The following is a 20,838-nucleotide window of genomic DNA, read 5'->3' as shown; positions in this document are numbered from 1 at the left end:
TGACATTGAGAGGGCTCTCCCTAAGTGCTAAGGGGTCTTTGTATGCAGCATGAGTTAGGAGTGTAATGCTGTATGGCAGTGAGACCTGGGTAGTGAAGGAGGAAGACATTCGCCGGCTCAGACATACAGAAATGACAATGATTAGGTGGATGTGCAGTGCGTCCCTGCGTCCAAGGCCTGGAGGGGCTGGGTTTACAATGGAAGAGTTGAGAGGTAGGATGGGACTGGAGTGTATTGGTGTTGTGATGAGGAGAGGTAGATTGAGGTGGTTTGGACATGTGGAGAGGATGGGGGATGATAATTGGGTGAGAAAGGTGAGAAGTGTTAATATTGGGGGTGGGGTTGTGAGGGGTAGACCGAGAAAGACATGGGACGAGGTCATTAAGTGTGACCTTAGGGTTAAGGGACTGAACAGGGAGGCTGCAATGGATCGTGCAGCGTGGAGAGCCGCCATTAGGTGACCAGGGCCGACACATGCAAGCATGTTGGAGCCTTTAAAAACGAAACGAAAGGAAGAGAGAGGTGAAAAGCTTAGTAAGAGAGAGTAAGAAGAGAGTGGATGAGGAATTTGGAAAGAATTTGAGTGTCAAGTGGAGAGACTGTAAGAAAATGTTCTGGAAAGAGGTGAAAAGAGTAAGACAGGGTGGCAGTGAAGTTAGCAGGGGAGTGAAAGATAAAAATGGTAGATTACAAGTGGAGAAGGGAGAAAAAGTGAGCAGATGGAAAGAACACTTAAAAGGAATTGTTGAACATAAAGAATGGAAGTAATGCAAGTATAAGTGGGCTGGGGAATGGCTGGGAGCTGTAGGGAGGTGAAAAGACAGGAAGAAATCAGTTGGATAAAAGTTGTGAAAGCAATGAAGAAAGTCAAATTGGGGAATGCCCCAGGAATTGATGGAGTGTGTGGTGAAATGCTGAAGCATGGGGGAGAGATAGTACTGGAATGGATGTGGAAGATGAGCAGATTGGCCTGGGAGGGAGGTAAAGTCCCCGAGGATTGGAAGTCAGGTATAATTATTCCCTTGTACAAAGGAAAAGGGGAAAAAGAAGTGTGTGGTAATCATAGGGGCATTTGTCTTCTTAGTGTAATAGGAAAAGTGTACGATAGGATACTTATTGACAGAGTTCGGGAAATACTAGAGGAATTAGTTGGAGAAGAACAGGGAGGCTTTAGGAAGGGAAGAGGTTGTGTAGATCAGATATTCATTCTCAGATCTTCAGTGGAAAAGTTTCTAGGGAAGAGAAAGAAGTTGTATGCAGCATTCATGGATTTGGAGAAAGCATATGACAGGGTGGATAGACAAGGATTGTAGAAAGTATTAAGAATATATGGAGTAGATGGGAAGTTGTTGAATGCTGTGAAGAGTATGTATGATGGTGCTAAAGCTGCAGTGCATGTGGATGGTAAACTGAGTGAATTTTTCTACTTGAAGGTTGGGTTGAAACAGTGATGTGTCATGTCTCCATGGTTGTTCAATCTGTACATGGATGGGGTAATAAAAGAGATACAAGGTAGGGCAGTGGATGTTGGAGTGGCCCTAGTGAGAGAGGGTAGTGTTTGGAAACTCCCTGTACTGTTGTTTGCAGATGATAATGTGTTGTTAAGTGAAGACAAAGGGGACCTGCAAGGATTGGTGGATGAGTCTGGAAGATTGTGTAAGAAACAGAATCTAAAGGAGAATGTAGGGAAGAGTAAAGTGATGGTCTTTGACAGAGGTGAAGCCGGTGAATATACAGTGAGGTTGGATGGTAAGGAATTGGAAAATGTGAGTACGTTTAAGTACTTGGGGAGTTTGATGAGTAAGGATGGAAGTTTGGAGGGTGAAGTCCTTGAAAGGGTACAACAAGGAAGAAAGGTTGCTGGTTCATTGAAAGTAGTGATAAGAAACAAGAAAGTTAGCATGGAAGTGAAAAAGTTACTACATGACAGTATTGTGATACCAACTCTAATGTGTGGAAGTGAAACTTGGACGTTGTTGGAAGGACACAAGTCTAAGAGTGAGAGCAATGGAAATGAGTTATTTAAGAGGAGCTTGTGGAGCCACATGGAGAGACAGGCTGACAAATGAGGATATAAAGGAGCGTTGTGGTGTGTAGGTGATAGGAGGCGTTAGGAGGAACACCCTGAGGTGGTTTGGCCATGTTGAGAGGATGGAGGGTGAGAGACTGACGAGGAGAGTGTATGTGAGTGAGGTGGAGGGGGGGAGAGGGAGGGGGAGGCCAAGGATGAGATGGAGGGATGGAGAGGAGAGGTATATGAGAGGGGGTGGGGTGAGTTGGGAGCAGGGCAGTGAAATGGCAGGGGACATGTGACATGGAGGCGATTTGTTTGTGGCCACCCCATACGGGATTAAGGCGTCTGGCAATAGACAGATAGACAGAGATACGAGCCAAGTCAGACATTAGGTGTGTCATAGCCTCATCCACATATTCTTAATATTTTCCATATTCCTTGTCTATCCACTCTGTCATATGCCTTATGATTTTGTTAATCATCACCATGATCATCCGGACCTCCTTTCCCACCCTAGGGCAGGGTGAGTAGCAACGTCCAGACAGGCCAAGTTTGTCCAAATCCAATGGGCCATGCTTCCATTTGCTCTTCTTTCAAACCCAAAGAATCTTGGCTCTATCTTATATGCAAAAAAAAACTTTCACCACATTCCGTAGCTTCACATAAACGTATCCAATAGGGTCAATGTGAATGCGGTCACGTTAAAAAGGAGTGCCAAATCCCTAATCATGTACTTCTTCCCACAACATGCACCCAGCCAGCTCGATCTCTTATCAGTCCCGTAGCCTCAATGACTTCCAAACCCGTCTTCCTCCCACACTTATCCACCATATCCCTCCACCTTCTCCTTGGCATACCTCGCATCCTCCCTCCTTCAAATTCGCTCAGATATATCTTTTTCATCACTCTATTGCTATCCACTCTCTCCATATGACCACACCACCTCAGTACACTCTCTCTGATTCTGGTGTCCACAGACTTCCTCACTAGCATCTTTCATGAACCACATTATTTCGTATCCTATCCACTCTCTGTACTCCACATACATTACTCAGCAGTTCCATCTCCACTGCTCTCACTCTTGACTTTTCATATTTATGTCACACCATAGTCTCACATTCATATGTTAAAGTTGGCACTAACATTCCTTCATGTAAGCATTGACAGCTGCAACACTCAAGCCTCTGTTTCCCATCAAGGCTTTCATAGCACCAGCTACTTTCCTTTCTTGTGTCACTCTACTTTCCACTTCTTTTGCACATTTTCCTCTTTATTCTACCACTGTACGCAGGTATCAGAACTCTCTCACCAATTCCAATCCCTCTCCATTCACTATAACATCACAGTGGGAGTCACTTTCTCTCTCAATTACCATCCAAATCCTTCTCTGTCTACTTTTTCGTATACTTTTTCCAGAGCCATAAATGCCATAAGCACCTTATACTCCTTCTCACAAGCCTTCTCCACTAACTGTCTCACTGCAAATATTTGATCCACACATCCTCTGCCACCCCTAAAGCCACTCTGTTCATCACTCACTAGGAGTTCTGATTTCTTACCTTCTCTATAATAAATTTTCCATATACCTTCCCTACAATGCTCAATAAACTTATGCCACAATAATTCTTGCACTCACTTCGCTCACCTTTATTTTTGTAAAGGGGTACATTCACAGCCTTCTTCCACTCTTCTGGCACAGTTTCATTCATCCATGCCTTCTTACATATCACCAACAAGCATTTCATTCCGCTCTCTATACTACACTTGAGCATCTCTGCATACACCTCACCAACCCCAGCAGCTTTCCCATATTACAGTCGCTTCACAGCATTCTTCACCTGTGCGAGTGTCACGCTTCCTGACACTGCATTCCTTCTCTGCACCCCCCCCAAACCAATCATGTTTACAGCGGCTCTGTTCTCTCTATTCCCATTCATCAGGCTTTCAAAATATTCTTTCCATCTGGTCGTTACTTCATCCCTATGGGTTAGTAATCTACCACTTACATCCTTCACACTTTCACATTTCTTTCTGCAGTTACTTCTACATTTCCACACCTCTCTCCAGAATAACTTGCTATTTTCAGAGTAATTTGCATTTATTTTTCTTCCTAGATCATCATTTACCTCCTTCTTTTCCTCTTCACTATTTTCTTTACGTGCTTCTTGCTCTCAATTTATTCCATTCTTATTTCAATTGAACCCCTGTCCTGTAACCACTCTAGCAACTTCTTCCTCTTTTCATCCACAGCTCTCTTAACCTCTTATTCCCACCATGCCATACCTTTCTTCTTTGTTGTTACTCTTGTCCCACTACACACTGCTTTAGCATTCCTAAGTAATCACTATAGGCATTCCACAGGCTGTCCAGATCCATTTCATTTTGTTAAATGTTAATAAAATTCATTAGCTAATGGTGTCTGCCAAGTGGCATTCCATGTGTTGCATTGTTAAGGGACATTTACTGTAGCTTCGCGAGGCACAGTGTTTTGTTTTGTCATATACTCTCATGCTGATAACACCATCGCTGAGAACACGTGCAAAGACAGTTATTTATCCAAGTTTCAGTCTGTACATAAATTCTGAATATTTTTATGTTTTTATATCACAGATGACTGTTTCCATCACAACAAACATCTCACATGCACACACTATGTTCATGCTGTAAATCATTTTGTTTTGTTTCCGAAGGCTGCGACATGCTTGCATGTGTTGGCCTTGCTCACCTAATGGCAGTTCTCCATGCTGCTCAATCTCTGGCAGCTTCACTCTTTAGTCCCTAATCCCTGAGGTCACACTCAAAGACCTCGTCCCAGGTCTATTTCGGTCTACCCCTTGCTACCCTACCCTTAATATTAACACTTCTCACTTTCTGCACCTAAGTATCATCCCTCATCCTCTCCACATGCCCAAACCATCTCAATCTACCCCTTCTCATCACAACACCAATACACTTCAGTCATAAGCATAGCAGGTTCAGTTGTTTTGGTGGGGAGGGAAGGGAAATCTTGCCTGAAATTGCTCCTCTTGCCCGAATCCATATCGAGACGAGATATTTCGGTTCTATTTTAACCCTGCATGGTACTCTTACTCAGTTTCATGCTAATAACTATATTTCTCCCGTGTGACTGGACATGTTCCTGATGAAAAACCTAATTTTATCTAATAAGAGTATGGATGGGGTATATGCGCGGAAGCAGGTGAGAATGAAAGGGCAAAAGAAGGAGTGTGTATTGTTGTGAGTAACAGTTGGAAGGAGAATATAGGAGGGTATGGATCAGTTGGCTCAAGGATTGGACTACAAATGTGGGCGACTGTGTGTATGTATATGTCAATGCAAGATCATGCAAGCAGAGTGAGAGAAGAGTTCTGGACAAATGTGGAAGCGTTCATGGAAAACTTTGCAAGGAATGAGAGAGAGTGTTTTGATTGAAGATATGAATGGAAAAGTAGGGAATGTGAAGGTGGATGGAGTAGTTGGTGAGCAGAGTGTACCTGCAGAGATGGATGAGAATGGCAGTGCTTTAATGGATATTTGTGCTGGGAGGGAGTTTTGAAAGCTAATACCCTCTTCAGGCACAAAATGATCCATAGGTATACGTGGCGAGTGATGAGAAGGGTGAATGGTGAACTGAATGAAAGGAAGGCAATGATTGACTATGTGCGTGTGTGTGTATGAAAGGATGAGAAGGTGTGAAATGGATGCAAGAGTATATAGCAGTTTGGGGAATGGACTTTCTGACCACCATTTGGTGGTGGTCAGAATCAAGGTCCAAATGAAATAGAGAAATAGAAGATGGGAAGGACAGGAGGAAGTAGTTCATACAAGAAGGGTGGAAAAGTTACAAGAGGATGGAAAATAGGCAGAATGTGAGAGGGAAGTGGAGGAACGATTGGGTAAATATGGATTGGAGCAGATCGGGGACGTGGAAGGTGTGTGCAAGATATTCACAGAAGAGATCTGTGCAGCATGTGAGGTGCTGTGTGGGGTGAAGAGAAAATGAAAGAGGGTGCAGGGAACAGCATGGTGGAATGAAGAGGTGAGAGACTGTGGCACAAAAGAAGAAAGCATATAGTGAGTGGATGAGAAACAGGGACGTGGAAGAAGTTGAGAGACGGGAGAGAGAGTTATATGTAGCGAGGAAGAGAGAGTGAAAAGATCAGTAAGAGAGAGTAAGACAAGAAGAGTGGACGAGGAATTTGGAAGGAACTTGAGTGTAAGGTGAAGAGAATGTAAGAAAACGTTCAGGAAAGAGGTAAAGTGAGTTAGACAGGGTGCCAAAGATCTTTGCTGTGAAGTGAAAGACAAAAATGGTATATTACTAGTGGAGAAGGCAGAAAAAGTGCTTAAAATGGTATTTAGTTGTATATTTTTATTCAAGTAGTGCACTGTTATAGTTTCAGGCAACCAATTAATAAAATATAAATCATAATGAAATACTGATGATGCAACATGCCCTGGTTATTAGAATAAGAAAGTCTAGTCCGATTCATTCCTATACTAAAGCAGGCTTAAATCACTTCATACGAATCAAAACATCAGCTATTGGAATCATCTCGCTACCATAAACTGATCTTCACTATAAGTTATTCGACGCTTGAAGCATCATCAGTTTCATTATTTGGGAATGAAACAAATACACATGATAAGGAGCACCATGCTGTGCTAAAGCAGTGCAACGTAAGAGTACAGGAATTTGATAATCACACTCAATACTCTGAAAATAGGTCTTCTGCTTAACTAGCACTTATATTTTTACAGTTAACAGACAGAGCTGAAGTTGGCTAGCATCATGCAATGCATCAACTGACTAGACAGGAGACACCAGAAGCTGAATGAAAGTTCAATATAATTTGGATCTGGGCCTATAGGCAATGACCTTTCCCAGGAGGACTTGATAATCGATATTACATATGTGGTCTTTGAACCAAAGTTTAGTCCTTTCACATGTTTGTAAAGCTCTGTAATGCTCTCCAATACACTATATTATCACCTAATTTGATACACCCTTCCCCTCAGTGCTATTTAATCAACAAACCCTAAGATTACCAAAGAATCCCAATAAAGTACCGTACAACTACTGGAGTAAGAAAAACCAAGCCCAAGCAGAAAACAGTATCATATATAGACAGGAATTTTGTCAATGTCAATTTCATATAATTAGAAATTCACCAGATTTCGCACAAATGCCTGAATCAGTACCTACACTATAAGCCGTAAACCGTCAGTCAACACATTGTGGTGCTTCACTTACATGGAATGATATAAAATATGCTATAAGAGTTTAAAGAAATTGGCTATCTGCATCATACTGTGTCAGAAGAACTGGCAGCTCTTGATCACAAAGGTATATCGGCAACATTTAAGGTCTTACCATGTCATAGTATTCCGCCCAGAGGATATGTTGCTTACTCAAGGCACATGTAGTGGGAACCAATATCACTAAAATAATTCAGTGTCTCTAAAAATAAGCCAAAGTAGCCAGAAGTCGCCGGATTAATCTAAAATGTGCCGATTAGTGAATGAATTCATATGAGACTGCAAAAAAGCTTCAGATATATGATTAAAAAGTTTGTATTATATTGTATTTCATAATCATTTATGGGCTCAGATAACGCAATAAAACACACCAATCGACATTAGAACCCAGTCAAGCCAGGTTAACATACAGGAAAATATCTGTCCGAATTTTTGGCAAGTTCTGCCCGAATACAGTTCTTGACTGAAGACTGGGGGAGCAACTGTCCCCCCTGCCCCCCCACTTCCAACACCTATGATTTTAGTCCCATCCTACCCCTCAACTCTTGCATCGTAAATCTAGCCCTCCCCAGGCCTCCCACTCAGGGATGCACTGCACATCCACCTAATCACTGCCATTTCTGTAGGTGTAAGCGTGCGAATATCCTCAACCTTAAACTGCCCAGGTCTCACTATCATACAGCATTACACTCCTAACACATTCTGCATAGAAAGATCCCTCAGCATGGAGGGAGAGCCTCAAGCAGCTGGATTATTATATTGCATACTTTTTCAAAACACTAATCAGTAAAACTTTTTACAAGCCATAATTACAGTGAAATCAGAATAATGTTTAAACCGAATTAAACCACGAGGAGGAAAGGAAATATTTATTGTGGGTGATGAAACACTTGCTAGTAAGGTCAATTAGTACAAGATAGGAGTAGCTGCCAAGTATAGAAGCTAGTTTCTGCAGTCATTCAGAGCTAATTTTGGGTAATGAAAAGGTCGATTTCATTAATTATGGCATTCAAATTTCAGATGTTTCCAAATTATAGATGTTTAAATTTTTGAGGCTGCACTGTACAGTGCTCTTTTGCATTTCCCACATTTTTGTCTAATGAATTCAAAATTTGTGGTAGGGTTCAGTAATGACCATTAATCTCATTTTGTATGTAATTTCCACATGCACAACCTATGTTCAGCCCATTTACATATCCAAACCGGATAAATAGGCTCCAAGTGTAAAAATGGAAAAATATCATAACAGTGTTATGTTCATAACAAAGGCCACAGGGTTCCACAAGCTTAAACCACCCAATTAAAAAAGCCAAGTAATACAGAGTATACAAACACAGTAACAAGAACAAGTTACATATGGCATGGTGTGCAAGTCCCAAAGGTTGTATAACTTGCATTTCCAAAGACTAGTTTGATAAATATTTTGTGCCCTCTGCCTTGGATGCCGTCATCAGTTAAACTTTTCATTTCTAATTCTAAGGTAAGCTTTGTATTGTTTCACTTAATATTATACACAAGAAATCATACTTTATATCCATGTGAGATGATTCAGCCTAACAAGTGCCAGAAAAATTGATATTTTTCACCAAAGGGTACCAATAGATATTCCCCAAAAAGCTACAGCATGTAATTATATCTTGTAATCTACATTTGGTGAGGGTTTTAAGGAGCGTATTACAAGCAAACTGCATCACCGTACAGTACAATGACAGCATCAAATTAAATGGATCTAAAACAATTTTTACAGTACAATATGCCAGACTCACCTATCACGTGAATGTGATCTTGAGCGTGACCTAGAATGTGATCTGGTGTGTCGGGATTGCCTGGGATGGGAGCGTGAGCGTGAGCGGCGGGATCTGTGGCGACGGCGAGAGCGGCTACTTGAACCACTCCTGGAACGTGACCTGTTGTCATCGTGTTACACTCAGTTACACATATGCACTGCAGTTGTTACCAACAACTTATAAGTTGATACTACATGAAGATTAACAGCATGATGAAAACTATAGATCAAACACCCCTTGAGAATAACAATTCACTCTCAGACTAATAACTTCTCACACCACAGAAGAAAGGCACCCATATTAATGGCTGACAATCATATAAATGTAAATTTAGAAAATAATGAAATTACAAAAAACAGGAATGATGGAAAGGAACTTAACATATCTGCTATAGTAAGTTTTACGCTACTATACCACACTACTGTACTAGTACAAGTTATTTGAGTGAAAAAAGGAAATGGTTATATGAAACGAACAGCATGCTAAAGTAGAACATTTTATAATAATCAACATTTTATCTGTGCATTTATATTACTAGACTCCTAAAACTCTAAGAATTTTAAATATCAAGTATAAACATATAGAGCTGGTACTTCCCTGCCCATACTCACCACATCCAAGCTCCTGAGCTTCTCCCACCACTAAGGCAATATTTTCCCACAATCACTATCAAACACATTTGTTCACTTAATTTGCAACTCACACATCTCATGCCAATAACCCGAAGAAACCATTACATCTTGTGTGAGTTGCTGCTTGTTATCTGAGTTTCTTTCCATTTGAGTTACTATATTATCAAATGACTTCTGCAACATCCAACCCAAAACTTTGGTCAAGCTAAGTGAGACACTGTCAAGCTGGCCAAGAGTTAGTGTGGGGTGGACATGTTTGGCTGGAGAGACAAAAGAGGGAGCCAGGCCAAGGTTAGCCTGATACCGACCGGCTGCGAGGTGAGTGGCGACGTTTCTTTAGAGAGGAGGAGGAGGAGGAGTGGCTGGAGGCGGCAGTGTGGGTGGCAGGCCCGGAACTGCTGGACCGTCGTCCACCCCCACCACTCTCACGGCTCTTCTGGTCCCAGCGGTTCTTTCGACGATCTCGGCTGCCACGGTCACCCCTCGGAAGGATGATGACCCCCGTGACCCCTTCCTCATCCGATCCCCCACCCTCCGACTCCCCACCAAAGCTAGTGATAAACTTGATGGTACTAGCTGCAGGGGGAGTTGGAGAATGAGACTTTGAGCGGGAGGACGACCGGCGATAGGGGGCATATGTTGGGCTTGCACGAGCTGCATAGCTGTTGAAACAACAAAGGAATCTGTTACCCTGAGCTCACCATCATCACTGTACTGCTTCAGAAGAAGACAATCATAAACCACATAACCCAAGCTTGCCCAAATAAAATGGAAAAAGTGGCAGAAAATGTGTTAACTATACACTATACATCATATCTGGAAACATAAAGAAGACTGAGACACTTCCATCAAGATCAACCTCAGTGATGGAAGGCAGGGCTCAGTAGGGTCTCCTCAAGAGAATTCTGAGCCCCTAAACCATACTGATTTAGCAGCAAAAGTTAAAAAACTAAGTATTTTTTCCCTTGCCACATTGACATATCCTTCAGTGGTGACCAATAACCTTGGGCTAATCAAGACTGTACACACTGTTGCTTGTTTTAACATACCTGGGAGGACTAAACTTCCTGTCCATATGCTTCTTCTTTAAGGCCCTTCTCTCTTTTCGTGACTTACGACCCTGTGAAGGGAAGAAATAACTATCAGATCATTTTATATCAACTACAGGCATACCCCGGTTTAACGATGTAATTGATTAGATAACATCCCATCGTTAGATGGGGTATCGTATATCCGGGTACTTTTAACATGCAAAGTAATGGGGAGTGTTTACCAGCCTTGGGCTTCTCCCCAAACCAAGCCCAAAACCCACCCAAATGAGCCCAAAAACAAGTTTAAAGCCAATCTAAATGGCCTAACAACTGTAAAGGAAGCTAACCTAAGCCTAACACCTGTAACTAACTCACTAAAACCAACAAATAAAATCTGAAAATCATCAAATATGTCTGGAAAAAAATCAAGCATTGTAAACGGTACCCCAAAATGACAATGTTCACTCCACTTATGGCTAAAACGCATTAATCTAACGGCTGTATGCTTAAAGTTAATGTAGGGCCTTTCCTAAGGGCCCTATATCAAAACGGTATGCTAAAAGTTTAAGTAGGGAAAACTTCCCTCAATATGTAGGGGTTGTTCCAACATTTTTTTAAGGGGAGGAATGCTTGGTTTTCACAAACCTTATATTTAATTATTCGTAACAATGTAACTCTGTACCTCCACAAGGCATAGAATAATGTAAATAATTCATGTAAAAAATATTCTAACTTGATAAAAGTGTAATGCAAACATATGCGGGAACTGAACTGTTTTCGTTCGTTTTCATTTTCGTTTTTTAAAGGCTCCAACATGCTTGCATGTGTCGGCCTTGGTCACCTAATGGCGGCTCTCCACGCTGCACGATCCATTGCAGCCTCCCTGTTCAGTCCCTTAACCCTAAGGTCACACTTAATGACCTCGTCCCATGTCTTTCTCGGTCTACCCCTCATAACCCCACCCCCAATATTAACACTTCTCACCTTCCTCACCCAATTATCATCCCCCATCCTCTCCACATGTCCAAACCACCTCAATCTACCTCTCCTCATCACAACACCAATACACTCCAGTCCCATCCTACCTCTCAACTCTTCCATTGTAAACCCAGCCCCTCCAGGCCTTGGACGCAGGGACGCACTGCACATCCATCTAATCATTGTCATTTCTGTACGTCTGAGCCGGCGAATGTCTTCCTCCTTCACTGTCCAGGTCTCACTGCCATACAGCATTACACTCCTAACACATGCTGCATACAAAGACCCCTTAGCACGTAGGGAGAGCCCTCTCAATGTCAGGAGAGGCAAGAGCTCCCTGAACTTCTTCCAACCACTTCTCACCCTAGCCACAGAGCTAGCTCCAGCCCCACCTCCAGCACACAACATGTCTCCCAAATAACAAAACTCTTCCACACACTCAAGAGATTCACCAGCAAGTTCAATTCTTTCACGTCTGACGATCTCCACCTGCTCACCCTGGCACGCCGTACACATAAAATCAGCATTATCTCGCAGTCTACCTCTGATACCACTACATCTCTTATGAACCCATTTATCACACACACCGCACAAGATGGAATTACTTCCCACGCCCTTGTGGCAAACTGCACATGGCCACTCTCCCTCGTCTTTGACAGTACCGCCACCAACCCTAGATATCATCACTTTTGTTTTATCTGCATTTACCCTTAAACCCTTTTGCCCTATACCATCTCTCCACTTCCTAAACCTTTCCTCCGCCTCCCTTTCATTCTCTGCAATCAACACCAAATCATCGGCATACAACAACTCCCACGGGAGTCCGTTTCTAAAGTCACGTGAAAGGGCTTCAAGTACCATGATAAACAACAAGGGACTCAAGACTGACCCCTGATGCACACCAACATTCACGGAAAACTCATCACTTAAATCTCCATTCACTCTCACCTGGGTGTGAGCACCCACATACATGGCCATAACCACCCTAACCAGCCACTCCTCCAAGCCAAGCTTTCTCATTGCCCACTTCAACACCTCTCTAGGGACTCTGTCAAAGGCCTTTTCCAAATCAACAAATACAAAATAAAGATCCCTTCTCCTACCAATATATTTTTCCTGAAGCTGTCGAACAATGAATATGGCATCAGTGGTCCCCCTACCTGGCATAAACCCAAACTGCATCTCATCAATATTCACTCTTTCTCTAATCATACCTTCTAAAACTCTCTCCATTACCTTCATTATCTGATCTAAAAGCTTTATACCTCTATAATTTCCTCTTTCCAGGGCATCACCCTTCCCTTTATACACATTTACAATTACACTCTTCAGCCAATCATCTGGGACAACACACTCATAAATAATCCTATTTATCAGGTCAGAGACTAAACTCACCCCTATATCGCCTGAGGCCTTCAACATGTATAAAAGTGGTTTACACATGTCAATTTTTGGATCTCTCCTACTGTTAACTACTCTTAACCCCTAAAACGCGGCTGTGTACGGCCGATCCCCCCGCTGTGGCGGGGTTGTAGCGGGGTCTGAGTACCTGTGGGAAAATATTTACCAAAAATCATAGATTAACCCTAGAGCATTAAAATTTTTACGGCATATAGTACTTACATTCAGCTTTCTCCTGAGCCACATGTTGAGCCTTCGTTGACTACCAAAGGACTTGTGAAGACTTGCAAAGGTGGGTAACAAAGTCTCCACTCTCACACCTCCAGAAACCCGGTTTTCTTTCTACCACAGCCTCAATCTGTCACAGTACACTTTATACAACAACGTACAGGTTGTTTGGAATCCATATTTGTAAATAAGCATTGAAAATAAGGCTAAAATGAACGGAGCGCACGGCCGACATGCAGCGCGTTGGCGATCTTCCCGACACTATTGTCACATTTGCCTTTTCTCGGCAAAAAACACGTATACTACATTTTTTTTCATCATAGGACTTCGCAAACGTTTGCCTGTCACTATTACGGCCATAAAAATCACTGTCACTGCCAGTATTGTGGATTGGGACTGAGGAAGACCACCGCGGCGCGAGTTTATTCAGCCTTACGGCAGGCACTTTATTCTCGCTCCTGTCGGCCACTCGCACTTCATTTCTATCGCTCACTTTCACTGTATCTGTTCTTTTTTTTGCCTTATTCATCAGTGTCACTGTCCAGTGTTATAAAAATAATATTTTCTACACAACAAACTGTCACTGTCAGAACATAGAATAGGAAAATATGCTTTCATCTTCTTACACTGGAGTGACTGTCACTCGCAATACTTATATTATTACTATGTACAATTATTTACCCCAAAAAACACTGTCACTGTCAGTGCTTTTACAAGTGCATACACTAATTTACACTCATCCGGCTGTCACTGTCAGCACGTAAAAGAAAACTAAACAATATTATCACTGTCACTCTCAGTATTATTTCAAAGAATCTTACCCTTATTTTCAAAATATACTTAGGCTGTGGTAGTCAAAGAAACACGGGTAAGCACAGAGGGGAACTTTGCACTCTTTGCACTGCAAGGAGGTGCGCCTAAAGGTTCTGTCCTGCCTGGTAGTGTGGCTGCACACATGACACCTCCTCAGTGCTTTCCCCCTCTTTGCAGTGGCTGGCAGTGGCTCCAGGCGGTGTCGCTGAAGGTAGGCCATACACTGTAGGCAGTCTGGAGGTGTGTGAGGGTGGCGTTTGGGACCTGTTGAAAGAACCTGGCCGTAACGCTGAAGCAGCTGGTAGACACAAGTCTTGGAAAATCGTCTGAGAGAGTAGTTGGCTGGCTTCCTGTTCTTGATTTTATACAGGATGAAGGCGTTCAACATGCACATATCAATCAAGTGCAAGAACACCTTCCTGTACCAATGACGATTTTTCCTCAGGCAGTCAATCTCTCCAATCATCATATCAGACTTGTCCACCAGCCGCATATTGACGTTATAGTCAATGACAGCATCAGGCTTCATCACAGGCTCGCCAGTCCTTCTGTCGACCTTCCCTGTTGCCAGCATTTCCCCCTTGTGTACTGTGGTGAGCATGTTCACGACTCTCTTATCATGCCACCTGATCGCAAGCATCTTGTCAGATTTCTTCAGGCGCACGTCTCCCCGCTTTGACTTTTCAGCCTCGGGGAAGGCAGGGTAATGTGCCCTTTTGCTTCTGACAGTGCCACAGGAGCCGACGCCGTGTTCAGAAAGGTACTTGGCAAGTTTAGGAGCGGTATAGTAATTGTCTGTATACAGGACATGATTCTCGCCAAAGTACTTTTCCAAAAGCACTTTCACCACAGAACCAGAGAATCCAAGGGGGTCAGTCTTATCCAAATCGACATTGCTGGTGGTGTAAATGACGAAGTCTAGGATGAACCCCGTCTTGCAGTCGCACAGCACGAAAAACTTGATTCCAAAGCGGTGCCGTTTGCTTGGAATGTACTGGACGAACCGAAGACGGCCCCTGAACAATACCAAGGACTCGTCAATCACGACTTTCTTGAAAGGGCGCAGGAACCTCGTAAACTTATCCTTGATCATGTTCAGGATTCCCCTCACTTTCCATAATGGGTCAGTTTGGGAAGGCTCATCATTGTTCGCGAAGTGAAGGTAAGTCATCAGCTGCCTAAAACGATCGCGGCTCATGTATTTATTGAAAATGGGTGTTGGGCACAGCTCGTCGGAAGTCCAGTATTCTTCTAGCTTGTGTTTCCAGTTGTGGGGCATTAGCAACATCAATCCAATAAATACAAAAAGTTCTCGGATCGTAAGAGGCACCCATGCTGCCATCCGCGACATGGATGGCGTGGCCGCCTCACCTTCTCCTTCGCGAACTGGAGCACATTGCCCCTCGTACCTGTTTGTCTCGGTACAGATGTGCTCCATAACCTCGTCGTCAAGGAAGGCCAACAGGTAGTCAAGGCATTCACCATCCTCGTCGACAGGGAAGTCAGCCTGAAGTCCACACCCACTGTCGTCAAAGGGCAGATCCTCCGGCACAAAATCTGATCCCTCTGACCACACGAAGGCATCCAGCGTTCCCTGCCTAGGCTGGGAGGTGCTTGGGGCGGCGGGGGGTGAGGCAGGTCGTGTGGGAGTGGGTGAGGCAGGCGGTGCAACAGTATGTGAGGCTGAGGCTATCCCAGGTCGTGTTGGTGTTGTGGTGGTGGTGGTGGTGGGGATATTATCACTGGGCTCAAGGTCACTCGCGGTGGCGTGACTGCCGAGTTGCCTAGTGCGAGTTTCCTTACTACGAGCTAGCCTTATACTAGGGGACAAAGTTTTTGCTCTACCAACACGAACACTAGGCCTACGGAAACCTCTAGAACGTAATGTTGCACGTTTACTTCCCTTTCGAGGTGGTGAAGGCGACTCCGACGACTCAGGAGACAAGGCAGCAGAGGAGGAGGACGAGAGAATAGGGCTGGGAGTACGTGGCAGGCTTGCGGTGGCGTGACGTGGCGTAGGGGACAATGGCGGTAAGCTGGGGTCACCGCTCCTTTTCCGTTTTTCCCCCTTCCCATACTCAAGGCCCCTTCTCACAGGAGCCTTCCCTGCTGAGGTGCTGGGCACCGACACACTCTCCTCAGGCACAGAAACAATCACTTCTGGCCCGGACTCTGCACTGGATTGTGTGTCAGACTCAGCCAGGCTCGACCACACACTGACGTCACTGCCATAGTCCATTGAGGCTTTCAAAAGTTCAGAGGCTATTGCAGAGTCACTTAGGCCCTTAGTAGTTCCTGGTAAGGTTTTGAAGGGGGTTGAGGTAACAAAACCCTTTTTCGGAGGGCTAGAAGGCACAGACTCGGAAGAGCTCGAGTTGGACATGGTGTCACCGTGGAAGATTCGCGTGGACTGACGCTATTCTGGGGCAAACCGTGCGAAAAAATGACAGTGTGACAACTGGGGAAACAAGCGTTTCCCAATAGCAAAAAGTGCTTGCGAGATGACGGCGCAGATTGACACGTATCAGCCGTCCGCGCGTTGCCATATCGCACGACGAGGGAGGGCCGCGCATCGGTGCGTCGGTGGGTAAAAAAAATGATACTTGGCAACAACCGAGGTCAGTAGTACAAAGGTCAAGTGTGCTAAACGTAGCTCACGGGTGGCGGGACTGATAGACAATACCAGCTGGAGCCTGTTTGCCCGCGGTTATTCAAAATTAACTCAAATCGCAAACGCGACGATCCGCCGTTCTGCCCTTTGGGCCGACCGTCGCAAATGCGACGATCCGCGTTTTAGGGGTTAAAAAAAATAAAAATAAAAATGGTTATTAAAACACACGGGCTGTACCTTACCAAGTAGCAGGTCAAACTCCGGCCCGTCTCTGCCCTGGCGGTGACGCGCACTGCCATTTTTATTTTTTTAAGAGTAGTTAACAGTAGGAGAGATCCAAAAATTGACATGTGTAAACCACTTTTATACATTACCCATGTGATTTAACTGAATATAGAACATTCAGTCAATGCTAAAGGTAATAATATATGTTAATATATGTAACGAGAAAAGTACTGTTCTTCGTTCATAGGCCAAACTATGAAGCATTGTGCCAGCATCGGATCAGCTTTGCATTTTAATGTCAGGCACTGCAAATTGTTTTTCATTTTCTTATAATACCATTTTTAGCTATTTATCAGCAGCATTCTATTCATAATTCTTGATAATCATTAAGGAGACATAGGGCCATCTTATTTTGCACTTTTTCCTTGCTTTAGCCCTTCACGGAATTCTTCAAGCACTGTACTCTCAAATTGTGTTTTCAAGTTCCAGTGTTTTTCATTTCTTTTAAGTGTGGTAAAAAGTGCTTTAAAAAGCGGTGTTTGTTCACGGACAGCTACTATCTTGCAGTGCACGAAGACAGATGGACCATCTTAAAGAGCCATATATGATCAAAATTACCCTTGCAGGCCTACTTAAACAAACCTAACCTAAACTTTCGAAACAACCCAAAATATTTTCCCCTAACATTACCTAACCTAGTTTAGACTAAACTAACCAACTTTATGCTAACCTAACCAAACTTATCCTAACCTGTGCACAAAGACTGACAAATGCCATCTTAGAATGCCATTTTTCAGCAAAATTGCCCTTTATCAGTGCTCATTTACCCAAACCTAACAAATTTTCGTAATTCAACCCAGCCTTACTTATCCTAACTTGTTTTAAGCTAACCTAACCAGTTTTAAGGTAACCTAACCAAATATATTCTAACCTAACAACCTATCTCCAGTGCTAACTCTCATATTTACAACATAAGTATTGTTTGAAAAATTTATTACTATAATAGTACATAAAGTATACGTAAAAATAAGTGCTGAAGTATAAAAAAAACGACAGGAAATTATTTTGTTTTGGTGCAGATTGACATCGTCTGGACAAAGAACAGCCACGGCGACTCCCACAGGAACACTTCCGACGTACCAACTAGTCACGCAGGGCTACCAACCGCCCCCTTTCCCTTAATGTTCTCTTAGCATACCATGTAAAAATTGAGGGCTTGCTTGTGTTTCCCTTAGTGTGGAAAGTAGGGACCACTGTAGGGCCTCTCCATATGTGTTTAAGCATACGGCCAATAACCTAGAAACAGTTTATAAATCAACCTAAACAAACAATTTTAGTCTAAAATACTGTATCATCAAAATCGATAAAAAAAATCAAAACCCATCGTTACACTGGGGTTTGGTCATCATTAGGTGGGGTATGGTGGAATTTCTACCCTCATTGTTAAGCCAGGGTATTGCATCTAGGGGTATCATATATCAAGGTATTACTGTATACTGAGCTAATTATTCAATGCCATATAAATATTCTGCTCACCACTGGTGTCACTATCTTTATATAATGGTACTGTACTATTTAGACTTTCTTCACTCTTAATATGCAACAAAGGTAAAAACATCCCTTGATGATAATAGTAATTTGAATGCCATATTCTAAAAGGCAAGTATGGAATATCTAACTGGTACAGGAACATAAATAAAGCAGGTACCCACAGTACGCGAGTTCAGAGTACGCGATCCTGATCGTACGCAAGGACCTATTTTTTTCCGAATTTTAATGTATTTTTTAACCCCTAAAACGTGGCTGTGTACAGTCGATCCCCCCCGAGTGGCGGGGTTGTATCGCGGTCTGAGTACCTGTAGGAAAATATTCGCCAAAAATCAGAGATTAACCCAAGAACATTATACTTGGTATGGCAGATAGTACTTACATTCAGCTTTCTCCAGAGACAGGTGTTGAGCCTTCTTGGACTACCCAAGGACTTGTGGAGACTTGCAAAGTTGGGTAACCAAATCTTCACTTTCACACCTCCAGCAACCCGGTTTCCCCTCTACCACAGCCTCACTCTGTCACAGTAAACTTTATACTACAACGTAAAGGTAGTTAGGAATCCGTATTTGTGCAATAAGCACTGAAAATAAGGCTAAAATCAACGGAGAGTACGGCCAACATGCACTGTGGCGGCGGTCTTCCTGTCACTCAACAAACATTTCCATTTTCACAGCTAAAAACATGTATACTACATTATTTTCAATCATATTACTTCCCAAAAGATCACCACGGCGCGCTTTTTATTCTGCCTTACGTCCGCCACTTTATTCTCGTTCCTGTCGGCCGCTTGCACTGACTGGGAAGAGCTAGAACTCGCCATAATGTCACTTTGAAAGCCTGCAGTAAACTGACGCTAAACAGAGGCAAACCGTGAGAAAAAAAGCTAGTGTTACAACTGGGGAAACAAGCGTTTCCTAGTAGCATAAACTGCTTGTGAGAGGAGAGCGCAGATTTACAGTTCTGAGCGCTCAGAGTGCTGCCATGTATCACACCCAGGCTGGCCGGGCCGTGGTGGGGGGGGGGAAGGGGGGAAAACGCGATATTTGGCAACAACTGAGGTCAGTAGTACAAAGGTAAAGTATGCTAGTTGTAGCTAGAGGGTGGTGGTACTGATAGACAGTACCAGCTGGAGCCTGCTTGCCCGCGGTTATTCAAAATTTACTAAAATCGCAAACGCGACGACCCGCCGTCCTGTCCTTTTGGCCGAGCGTAGCAAATGCGACGATCCGCGTTTTAGGGGTTAATAGTACGTGAACTGAACTTGTTGTAGGCGAGACGGCAGCAAAGAGTGGCCCAAATCTGGGGTTTACCCCGAGCATGCGACACTGCCATCCCAAGAAGCGCCAACCACCAGTGATGGAGAGTGGAGACTTGTTGATGATGGAGCTTAGCCGGGTACTGTGTACTCTAGATAAATTCAAGGAAGAATTCAAGATCATTGAATTGTCAGTTGAGAGTGGAGGAAGTGATGCCTTCACTTTGAAGGGTTTATGAACGAAGTGAGTGCATTAGCTAGTGAAAGTGTCGAAAGTGATGATGACGAGAGTGGTGTGTCGGGTGGTGTGGCTGGTGATGCATGCTAGGGTTCCGAAAAAATTAGCCATCAAGTCAATTCACCATCAGACAATAATTGTTTCTTCCTCACTGTAATCGCCTTAGAATACATATTCTTGCGTCACCCATAGCTGTCTTCATTAACCCTTTAACAGCGGGCATTGTTTTGCCCCGGCTGGCCTCTCCCGCGGGGGTTCCAGCCAAAATGTAAACAAACTTTAAACCTTTATAACTCTGCACAGAACAAATCTAGAGCAAAAAATAAGGTACCATTAGAAAGTACTAACCTTCGGCTTTGCAATGATGTAGGTTTCATGATTTCGTTGACTATCACTGGATGGGCAGTGCCATTAGAATTGAGCGATCTAAAATCACTATTTTTCGCTCACACACCATTACCTTCGCTCACACACCATTACCAAATGCCAACCTCATTCTGATAATATTACTATAAACATATATGAACACTGCACATACGATAAACACCCACTCTGTGTTCACTGAGGCAGGTAAAAAGCACTGTAATTGCCCGCACTTCACTGCCACGTCAGCGGTGTTGTAATCACTATTTTTCGCTCACACACCATTACCAAATGCCAACCTCATTCTGATAATAATACTATAAACATATATGAACAATGCACATACGATAAACACCCACTCTGTGTTCACTGAGGCAGGTAAAAGGCACTGTAATTGCCCGCACTTCACTGCCACATCAGCGGTGTTGTAATCACTATTTTTCGCTCACACA

The 20,838-nt window shown here is 43.4% G+C and overlaps 1 protein-coding gene across 1 annotated transcript in view; it reads right to left on the bottom strand.

Annotated features, from left to right (window-relative positions):
- The window catches only part of LOC145399832 (uncharacterized), a 195,256-nt gene that overhangs the window by 133,922 nt on the left and 40,496 nt on the right, over window positions 1–20,838 (bottom strand). The window contains exons 8-10 of the mRNA XM_080272399.1: window positions 10,742–10,812; window positions 10,001–10,354; window positions 9,040–9,180 (exon numbers count right to left, since the gene is read on the bottom strand). Of these exons, the coding sequence (XP_080128525.1) occupies window positions 9,040–9,180; window positions 10,001–10,354; window positions 10,742–10,812 (566 nt within the window). The remainder of the gene's footprint in view (window positions 1–9,039; window positions 9,181–10,000; window positions 10,355–10,741; window positions 10,813–20,838) is intronic.

The sequence above is a fragment of the Coenobita brevimanus genome, chromosome 50 (genome assembly GCF_032717465.1).
Source record: "Coenobita brevimanus isolate Jiangsu-jjx chromosome 50, ASM3271746v2, whole genome shotgun sequence".
In the NCBI taxonomy this organism is placed as follows: Eukaryota; Metazoa; Arthropoda; class Malacostraca; order Decapoda; family Coenobitidae; genus Coenobita; species Coenobita brevimanus.
Note: the sequence above shows the minus strand (reverse complement) of the source record. Positions and strands in the feature narration are given on the sequence as shown.